Genomic DNA, 10,916 nt, shown 5'->3' with positions numbered 1-10,916 from the left:
AAAGCATATAAACTGATATGTATGTATCATTGATTTCTCCCATTTTTCTTACCATTTCCTTCCTTTTCGGTTCTTTGGGTTTTTTCCTTTGTTAATTTTCTGTCTTTGAATTCTTTCTTCTTTTTTGATAAACATCCTCAGGGTATACCTTTGGCTCTGTCCATGAGTTGGACATGCAGCATCTTAGTGTTGCTCATTCCATGCACTTTGGAATTTCTCTTGGTTTACTTTTTAACTCAAGGCTTATTTAGAATTAATTCATGTTCTTCCTGGAGCAATGCAAAGGAGATGAGTGCATGAACTCAAAAGGCCATCCCTGACAATGACATCAAGTTCTTCTCTGCACATGCCGAGGACTGCCTCCCCTCTCTAGAAGGATTTTTATTTTTTTCTCTCTCTCTCTTCCAGGGACTATTTTCTGTTAGTTTTCCAGGTCTATTCGCTTTCCTTTTGATCAGCTTTGGAGCAAGCCATCCTCAGTGTGTGTGCATACTTGTGTGGTTGGAGACTTTTTTTCTGATGGCCGAGGGACAGCGAGTTTTAGGCTGCAAGCCAAAGGAAAGACATGCTGATGACTGAATTGTTTTCTTCCCTCCACTGGGCTCCATGGTGCATTCACCGCAGGCAAATTCCCATAGCCCCTCACTGAGCCGGTGGGTCTTTGGCATCTAATTGTCTGAGAAGAGGGTCTCTTACCAGACCCTCCCGTTGCCAGGGTCTTGGCACTTGACTCCTGTTGTCTCTGTGCCCTGGGAGGCAGAAAACAAGAATAATAATTTTTTTTTTAAACGCTGGTATCAAATGTCTTCAGAGAAAAATCTGCCTTCATTGATCAGTTTATGCCTTTAGTAGCCCATCTCCATAAAACCCTTGGCCTGAATATTTCATTTTTCCTAGCAGATCATCCATGTTTTTAATGAAATAACTTACTTGATTGATTTTTAGTTGTGGGGGGCAGAGGGGAAGGATGAGAATCTCAAGCAGGTTCCATGCCCAGTATAGAGCCAACACAGGGCTCCATCTCTTGACCCTGAGATCATGACCTCAGCTGAAATCAAGAGTCACATGCTTAACCAACTGAGCCACCCAGGTGCCCTGAGATATTTTATTTCGAATACATTTCATCTAATATTTTTATCTGTTACAAAAAGATCAGTCCAAAAAATGAATTTTCCAGGCATTTGTGTAAATTCACTTATCCAACATTTGCCTAGGTGACCTTCAAAACCCTTATGAGTCAGCAACAGCCTTTTACTCTCCTCTCCCCCTTTTGGAACTGGAACTTCTGCAACAATGACCCAATGCCTGTCCGACCTCTATATGGCAAGACCACTGGGGGCAAAGAGCTTGCCTCTCCTTTCACAAGTCCACAGATACAGAAATACTATGCTCCAGTGTGACCATCCTTTACATCTGTTTTAGATCATTTAGATGATTAAGATTTGTGACTTTAAGCTAATGAGATTTTGAGGAGGAGACAGAGTTGAGCTGATACTGTATTATAAGATGAGACTTTCAAGGAACCCTGGAAGGGGGTGAGTGTGTTTTGCATGTGGGTTGAATATGAATCTTTAAGGACTGGAGAGTGGACCATGGTAGCCAGAATCCTAAGATCACCCCCAAGATTCTGACCCCTAGTGTTTACGCACTTTTTGCTAGTTATTCAAATAAACACTAAGCTAGGTGCTACCTCAAGAGATTTAGCAGATTTATGTAGGGTCCCAAATCAGCTGGTCTTAAAATAGGGAAATTATCCAGGAAATAACCCCTCCCTTAAATCTGGGTCCAGAGGTCAAAGACCAAGCAGTTAGAGAGACTCAGTGTGAGAAAGTTCAATGTTAAGACAGATTCTTCCTGGCTGGTTTTGGAGCTGGAGGAGGCCATGTGACAAGTCACACGAAGCGTCTTGGAACAGTAAACAGCTCCCAGCTGAGAGCTGGCAGGGAGTCAGCAACCTCCATTCTGCACCCATAGAAAACTGAGTTCTTCCAGTAACCTAAATGAGAATGGAAATGGATCCTTGCTGAGAGTCCTCAGCTGAGAACTCACCTGGACTGAACCCTTGAGTTTTAGCTGTTGAGACCTTGAGCAGAAAACCCAACCATACCATGCTAAACACTATGCTAAAACTTCTGACCTACAAAACTGTGAGTTAATAAGTGGGTGTTGTTTTAAGCCATTATGTTTGCATAAAAAAAATTTTTTACACAACAGAAAATGAACACACTTTGTAAAGCCTATCTACAACAGAACCTTCAACAAAGCATTATCTGAAATGTACAAACATTAGAATCACTCCTTATATATCAGGAACACTGGTATAAAATCCAGGGATGACTGGTGCAACCAACAACACGCTGGTGGTTCTGCTCCAAGGAGAACATGAAATTAAAAATCCGAGGGTAGCAAAAGAAGAAATAAAATCATTATTTGCATATTCCCAACATAGACAACTTCCCCAAATTAACAGGGGTATTTTTAAGAAATAGCAACTTTTGGCTAGCTCCTGGATATAGTATTTATCTTTAAAAGTCTAATCCATTTCTTTATACTAACCACAGGCAAATAAAAAATGTAACTAAAGAGACACCAAATTACCCTATTACCCTCCATTGGGTTGTAACAGCATAGCTTCTCTTTTCTCCTCCTTGGGGCTGGCCAACAAATGTGCTTTTGGATCTATGCCAAACTGATACATAATCATAGTTTCTCAATATGTTTTAAAGATTTATCAAAGTATCATTACATTCAATAAAATCACAGATCTCGGGTGTACCCTTAAATGAGTTCTGACAAATGCATAGACTTGTGAGCAACACTCTTAGAACATTACATTACAGTTCCATTAGGTTCTTTCTGGTTCTCTTGCCTTGAGGGAATTGCTGTATCTAACCAAATTAATTTTGTCTGTTTTTAAAAGTCATAAAAATAGATCTCTCTAGTATGCACTTTTTTTGGTGTCTAGATTCTTAAGCTAAGAACTTTTTTTTAAAGATTTTATTTATTTATTTGACAGACTGAGATCACAAGTAGGCAGAGAGGCAGGCACAGAGAGAAGAGGAAGCAGGCTTCCCGCTGAGCAGAGAGCCTGATGCAGGGCTCCATCCCCGCACCGTGGGATCATGACCTGAGCAGAGGCTTTTTAACCCACTGAGCCACCCAGGCGCCCAAGCTGAGCATATTTTTGTTGACATTCATCTGATTGCTGAGTGTGTACTTTCTTCCTTTACATTTTTGAGTAATGTCCATTGTATTACTATAACATGGTTCATTCTGAACATTCAGCTATTTTGAATAAAGCTGCTATAAACATTCTGGTACAAGTCTTTTTGTAGACCTATGTTGCTATTTCTCTTGCAAAAATGCCATTTGTTGAAAAAGGCTTTACTTTCCTCCGCTATATTGCATTTAGTGCATTTATTCAAAAGCGTTTGACCATGTCTTTGCATCTGTTTCTGGACCCCCTACTCTCTTCCACTGATGAATTTGTTTGGCCTTACACAAACACCATGCTCATTATTCTAGCTTGAAACTACCTCAAAAAGTAATTACATTTCTTTTAAGTGTAATTTTCCTCTGCAATGTGCTTCTATGACTATTCATACACTATTGATACAAATTTCAAGAATGAAACAGTTTCCGTGAAAGAAAGTCTTTGTTGTTATTAAGGGGACTTACTTCCAAGACTAACCCAGAGTACTTGTAAGTAGTCCCATTAATGAGACAAAGTATCTGGAGGACCGGTTTAATTTTCTGAGACATTCTTGTTGGGATTATATGGTAGGAAGGTATGGGACTATTATAACAATCACATAGCTTCTTATTGTATCATAATTTCTTAAATGCCATTAAGTACAATGAAATTTTAAATTTAATAATAAAAAATTAATTAATATCTAGGGTTCCATAACATAATACTATATGTCAGCTATACTTGAAAAAAATATATGATATATATAACTGATTCTATATATATATGGTTCCATACATATATAATATATATTATATATATGGTTCCAAATTTCTGAGTGCCCTTCCTGAAGCTGCTGTATGGTTTTATCTCAGCTGTGTTAACAATGGATACTTTATTTTACTTCTTAGTTCCAAGTTTTTGTTCCTTCCGCTATGGATTATCTCTCCTCTTGCATTTCTGCAATGTCATAATAACCGCACAGCGTATGTGTCTGAGCCTCACAATGGTAGCCATGGTGAACAGCACAGATGCTCATGGTTTGGCCAACACCACCACAGAGGAACACCTGGATCACAATAAGGTATATAAAAAATATTATCTATAGTCACAAGTTTAAAATCCTCTCTTGCTAATCAATTTGTGTGGCAATCGAATGTTATCATAATTGATGTGATAGTAATCATTAGAAAAAGAAGTTCAAGTCTTTATCTACCTTGCTAGTAGTAACCTAACTAAACATGCCCCATGATTACAGCACGCCTTATATTTGTGAAGGGCTTTGTTATGTGAATCCTTCTATGTGAAGAAGAATAAAAACCAAGCATCAGGGTTCCTAGAATTAAGGAGTTTGGATAAGAGAAAAAAAGAGAAAGCATTTCAAACCAGAGTGGAAGTAAAGACACATTGTTTCTTTAAAAGTTTTTGAGTATGTGGTATATTTACATGTTTCTCTAATTTCATCTCTGGAAGGTAATGAGTTGCTACTTATCAGAAGATGTAGAATAGGAAAAAAATGGAAACGAATGGGAAGGATATTTTTTCATTCTACTCTTCCCATGTTCTCTTATGAACGCATAGGCAAGCATGAGCAGTTTCTTATTTTCACCTTTTTTACATTAAAAATCACACTTTATATGCAATGTATGGCACCTTAATTTTTTTTTCATAATCAACAGAACCAGGTTTAGATATGACACATATGTAGGAATTCCCATACACGGAATTTAAAATAACTATAATCAATATGTTAAGGCTCTAATGGAAAAAGATGGCAGCACAACACCAGATAGGTAGTGTCAGTAGAGATGGAGGCTAAAAAAGAAACAGAAATCAAGGCAACTGTAACATAAAGAATGCTTTGACATGCTCCCAAGTACTCTCAACATAGCTGAGGGAAGAATCAATGAACTTTAATATGGGTCAATAGAAACTTCTCAAGCTGAAATGAAAGAGAATGGAGGAGTCGGGAGGGAAACTTAAGAGAATATGCCAGAATTGTGGAGAATATCAACAGGTATAGGGGCACCTGGGGGGCTCAGTTGGTTAAGCATCAGACTCCTGCTTTTGGCTCAGGTCATGATCTCCCAGTTATGACATCTGCCCCATGCCAGGCTCCACACTCAGTAGGGAGTCTGCTTGAGATTCTCTCCCACTCCCTTTGCCCTTCCCCCACTCTCTCTCTCAAATACATCTTTAAAAAAGTGGGGGCGTAATATATAAATGGCTAGAATACCAGAAACAAAAGAGAGAGACAGTGGCAAGAAGTAATATATGAAAAATCAATGGCTAAGAACTTTCCAAAATTACTAGACAACCAAACCACAAATCCAAGAAGCTCAGAGAACACAAAAAAGGACACTAAAAGATAAACAATTAACAAGAAAAACCAAATAGACATACATATTTACGCCGCAGAAAACCAAGACAAAGAGAATATCCTGAATGAAGCCAGAGGGGAAAATATCTAACAAGGGTAAGAATTACAGAAGACTTCTTATGAGAAGTCATTCAAATAAGAAGAGACAGAAAACACTCTTTCAGGTGTTGAAAGAAAAAGAATCCTCCAAGTTAGAATTCTATATCCAATGAAATTACTGATAGACTATTTCAGACAAATAAAAACTGAGGTAATTTATTGCCAACAGGCCTGCCGTAAAAGAAATATTAAAAGATGGCAGATTTTAATCCAACTCTATCAACTTTATTTATTTATTTATTTATTTATTTTAAGAGAGAGAGCACCTGTGAGCAGGTGGGGGGGAGAGGCAAAGGGAGAGAAGGAGAGAGAATCTTAAGCAGGCTCCACACCCAACATGGAACCCAACACAGGCCTCAATCTCACGACCCTGAGATCATGAACTGAGCCTAAATCAAGAGCTGGACCCTTAGCCGGCTGAGCCATCCAAGCACCCCTCAATAATCACTTTATTTTTATTTATTTTTTTATAAAGATTCTTATTTATTTCAGAGATAGAGCACAGTGGGACACGGCAGAAGAAGAGGGGAGAGAGAAACTCAAGTAGACTGCATGCTGAGTGCACAGCCCCATGGGGGACTTGAACCCATAACCCTGAGATCAGACCTAAGCTGAAACCAATAAATATGTTCATCAATAGATAGATATACATCAACTATGGTACCTCCATAAAACACAGAATGACTTAGCACTAAACAGAAATGAACTAGTGACACACAGAACAACATGGATGAAACTCAAAATAAGTATGTTGAGTGGAATAATCTATATACCTAGTGCATGACTCTATTTATACAAAACTTCCAGAAAATGAAAATGATGTCATAGCAACAGGCAGATCAGTGGTGGGAGAAAAGGAGGGAGGAATTATAAAAGAAGTAAGGCAACTACTGAAGGTAGATAATGCATTCATTGCCTTGATTGTGGTGATGGTTTTGTGAACATACACAAAATTAAAAATTTATCAAGTTGTATGCTTTATAACGTTATAAAGATTAAATATGAAGCTCACTATGTCACTTGTCCCTCAAAAATCTTTTGAACTCTTTTAATCCAAATTTTCTCTTGAATTATATTCTTTAAATATTTTTACTATTCCAATGCTTTGGTTTCAATATTGAGAACCATGTTCTAGAGAAATATCTCCTCCAGGGGCCATGTACTGAATCCTTCACCGTAGCAAAAAAGGAGGGAGCTCGAGCTGTGGAGGTCCTATAGAACCTCCCTCTGTAATGCAGGGAAACCGATCTCTTTCAAATGTGAGTCACAGAAAAGGAATTCTCTTTGCTGCCATGCAAAGGCACTAGATGAAAAAAATGAGAAAATATAGCATGTAATTATTCCCAAATATGAAGACTCGCCAGAAAACTCTTTCCAAAGAGCAGATCTAAATTGTAACCTGAAATTACAAAAGGAACCTAAAAGCTCATGAAGCAATTATAGTTACGGAAGGAGTCACCACAGGGACGAACATAGAGCAGCTCAAAGCCAAGATGGTTAGGCAACAGGAGGCTATGCTCTGGCCATAGACAAATGAAGACAAGCAAGCTGGCAGAACTCAGGGAAGGATTATGGAAAAATAAGACATTTAGAACGTTTTAGAAAAGAAGAGACACCAAACTAAAAAAGAGAGAGAAATGGCTTTCTCCCTTCACTGTTTCATCCAACCATTTCCAGTTCAGCCCATGACTGTCTTTTTGTGATTTGATCTATCACTATTTCCTCTCTCTGGGAGTAGCCTGGATGTGGGGGAATGTTGTTTTGTGGATGAGGTTAACTTACTGGAGGAGTAAGAGGACAAGAAAAGGCAAGAGGACATTCATGACTGCAGTGGGTGTAGTCCTCTATAGAAGGGCTGACGTGCAGCGTGGCAATGTTCCAGAGACAAGTAATAAATGTCCATGCTGTCCTGGGGCCACAGAGGGTGCTCTCGATGGCAAGGACTTTACATTATAGTTGAAGACGCCACTGTTACATGACAGTACACAGAGGAAAAGATGTGTTGAAGGAACAGCAAGGATCCCATGATGAGAATGAGGCAGAGGGGAGCTCTGTGGGCTGGTAGAGCAGGTCCCTTGCATCTCTATCGCAGTAACTCACAGGATGCAGAGTGGCTCCATGTGTCTCCTTGTTTCTTTCAGAACCCCGTGTATAACTGGAACCCCCAAATCCAGGGCTTCATCTTCAGTTCCATCTTCTATGGTGCACTCATCACCCAAATTCCTGCTGGATACTTGTCTGAAAAATACTCCATCAAGAAAATTATTGGCTTTGCATTCCTCCTCAGCTCTCTGCTTAGCCTGTTAATGCCGATGGCAGCTGAAGGTGGAAAAGCTTTCCTCCTGGCATGCCGGGTAGCCCAGGGAGCAGCCCAGGTATTCAGATAATGCAAATCCTGAACAGGGTTTAAATTCACAGGAAGTATCTGAAATCAGATGTTCCAATCCTTCTGATTGCAGGGGTCGGTATCCATAGCTCAGCATGTCATGTGGGTCAAGTGGGCTCCTCCCTTGGAACGAGGCCGACTCACCTCCCTGAGTCTATCAGGTAATGACATAAGGCCTAGAGTGTTTGAATCCTGCTGCCATGTCATTCTGTCATGTGCTCCTTAACCTGTAAAAGATGCGTCTTTTGAAGTGTCCGGGGCTCTGGAAACCATCTGTTCCAGCATCCTTGCTTTAAAGATACGGAAACTGTCTAGAATAAAGAAAAGCCTTCTTTATCTCAAACAACAGAGAAAAAAAAAAAAGGAAAAAATATTTCATTCTTTTCTGTTTTACGTTCAGTATTCTGCTTTACGAATGTATTTCTCTGGAAATTGTTTATTGCTACCGTGAGGCTATGTTATCTCTATTCTCAGATGCCTATGTTTGTTACGGGTGTTCTTTGTGTCCTCTGATTAGGAGTTCTGCTGGGGTCCTTCATTGTTCTGCTTGTGACTGGATTCATCTGCCAATCCCTGGGCTGGCCCATGGCCTTCTACATTTTTGGTAAGTCTCTTTCTATAACATCCCAGTCATTATTCAGAATTGAAAAAAAAATTAAAAGTAAAAACTATCAGGTAATAATTTATATAAAGCTAATGACATTTAAAATCATGAACCTCATTGAAAGAAAGAGAGAAGGCAGCATTCATTAATTTCACATTACAAGCAGAACTATGTATGTGTTATTGTACATAAGCTCTGCAATTCTATCATGTAGGTACTAGAGATCCATACCCCTTATAGGAAACCCTTGGGAAAAGGGATGAGCCACTACTGTTCATAAAAAGGAGCATACAGACTGAAGCAATGCTACAAAGGAGTTATGTCAGGGAAGACCCCCCAATCTCACTCAACTCTCTTCCTTACCTTCTTCTCAGGCTGCTTGCCAAATCAATCTAGAAAGCAGAAAGCACAGGCACCTGTGATGTTCCTTCAAGCCAGCCATCTGCGACCAATGCAGGATACAGAAGGGTGAACAGTGGGTGTAGAGGGACAAATGGAAGACACCCAATGCACACGGCAAGCAAATGGCAAAGCCACAATGTGGAAACGTGCCTCGAGTCCTCCAAATTCCATTGCTCTTCATCACTAAATTAGTCATCAGTAGTAAATGATGATGAGTATAGTGACAGTACCCAAACCCTGCACCGGGAAGGGGGCCCAAAGAATTGGGACTGTCTAGCCTGGGAGAAAGAGCATGCATAGATGAAAAATGCACACCTGCTCTGTATTACAAAATTAGAAGTAATCAGAGAAATAACAGGGAGCTGAGGTTTACGCTCCTTGAAAGACAAGCTCGATAATTAATGCTGCCCATCAGCGCTGATCAGAGGTTGGACGACCTCCAACACTCATGGCATATTCATATTCCAATGTCATAAACATGTGCACATTGACATAGGTCATTTGCTGATCTCCCGGGTGGCTCCATGAAGCTCAGAGAGAGGCACTATGCGTTGCCCTGGGTCAGCAGCTTTCCCATGAACTGCCTCAGATGGAGGCCCTGGAATGGGGGAAAGGCTTAGAGGGTAGCAGGGTAGGGATGTAGGCATCTGCCTCCACAAGTCTTTACGGTGAGGCATCACACCATGCCCACAGAGGCCAAATGGCCAGCCCGCGTTTGTGGCAGAGGCAAGAGGAAAAACAAAATGGTTTTGTTCCACCTGAAGGTTCTTCTCAATCTTTATTTATTCTTCCCCATAAATAATGATAATAATAAATAAATTAGATCCACACTACTTTAAAGAACAAAATAACGTCTGCCTTCGAGCAGCTTCTAATTGCTGGAGAAAAGCTCCCAGAAGAGCAAATGGAATCATAACCTCACATTTGTGCTTAAAACACCTGTTCAGCCTGCTAAGTTTCCCTCCACAAGGACTATTTTGAACTTCTCAAAACTTCTCTAGTCTCCTCAAATCTCAAAAATGGCTCCCTTTTGCCTGCCTTCTCTCTCATGTCACCTCCCTTTGAACAGTGGAAATTATTGCGCATCCTGTCCTTACCTACTACCCCACCCTTCCAGACCTCTCAACTTCTGACTTGTGCCTGACCCATTCTGCCATTTAGACATTAATTTACTTGTGAGTATGTGAGAGAGAGCACAAATGGGAATGGCAGGCAGAGGGAAAAGCAGACTCCCCTCTGAGCAAGGAGTCTGATGTGGGACTCGATCCCAGGACCCTGGGATCATGACCTGAGCTGAAGGCAGACGTTCAACTGACTGAGTCCCCCATGTGTCTCATCATCAAGATACCTCTTGACAAGATCATTTGTGGCTTCCCTCAGAGCTGCCCTGATTCCACGCTGAGCCCATTCTTGGCCCCCTCGCCAGGCCCTCTGTGTGGTCTGTGGGGTCAAGATTATATACTCTCCAGAGCCCATGTCCATCACTCCTAGTCATCACTCCAAGAATTTTTAGCTCAAAAACCACCAAGGCTTTTCAGACTTCTCAGTACTCTTCGGCACATCCACTGAATTTAGACTTGGCCAACGAGGGGCAGGCAAAACTGCTTGCAGATGTAAATGGAGTATGATGGGGAAGGCAAGAATTTCAACAAATAACGAACTGAAACTTCTAATGGTGTGGGAACAGATCTGGGTAGGAACAGGAGGTCAAGCCTCAGACCACAGTGACCAGGGATTTGTGACCAGTGGAATCTAAGAATTCTAATTTTAAACCTCATTCTCCCTCAGGTTTCTTTAAAAAATTTTGTCTTAGGTTTTCCGTAGTTTGAATATAATATGGCTTGGTGTAAATTTT

General features: G+C 40.4%; 2 protein-coding genes across 9 annotated transcripts in view; one reads left to right on the top strand and one right to left on the bottom strand.

The window, feature by feature from the left end:
• The window catches only part of LOC116870028 (histone H2B type 1-A), a 384,027-nt gene that overhangs the window by 291,536 nt on the left and 81,575 nt on the right, over positions 1 to 10,916 (bottom strand). The window lies entirely within an intron of this gene.
• SLC17A1 (solute carrier family 17 member 1) overlaps positions 1 to 10,916 on the top strand; it is a 37,817-nt gene that overhangs the window by 1,106 nt on the left and 25,795 nt on the right. For all 6 annotated transcript variants that reach the window (XM_032861688.1, XM_032861682.1, XM_032861686.1 and 3 more), the window contains exons 2-5: positions 4,102 to 4,274; positions 7,811 to 8,044; positions 8,129 to 8,216; positions 8,573 to 8,659. In XM_032861688.1, coding sequence (XP_032717579.1) covers positions 4,102 to 4,274; positions 7,811 to 8,044; positions 8,129 to 8,216; positions 8,573 to 8,659 — 582 coding nt within the window. The remainder of the gene's footprint in view (positions 1 to 4,101; positions 4,275 to 7,810; positions 8,045 to 8,128; positions 8,217 to 8,572; positions 8,660 to 10,916) is intronic.

Source organism: Lontra canadensis, unplaced genomic scaffold (assembly GCF_010015895.1).
Source record: "Lontra canadensis isolate GAN:19392208 unplaced genomic scaffold, GSC_riverotter_1.0 scaffold21, whole genome shotgun sequence".
Lineage (NCBI taxonomy): Eukaryota > Metazoa > Chordata > Mammalia > Carnivora > Mustelidae > Lontra > Lontra canadensis.
The sequence above is the reverse complement of the archived record's forward strand: the minus strand, read 5'-3'. Positions and strand labels throughout refer to the sequence as shown.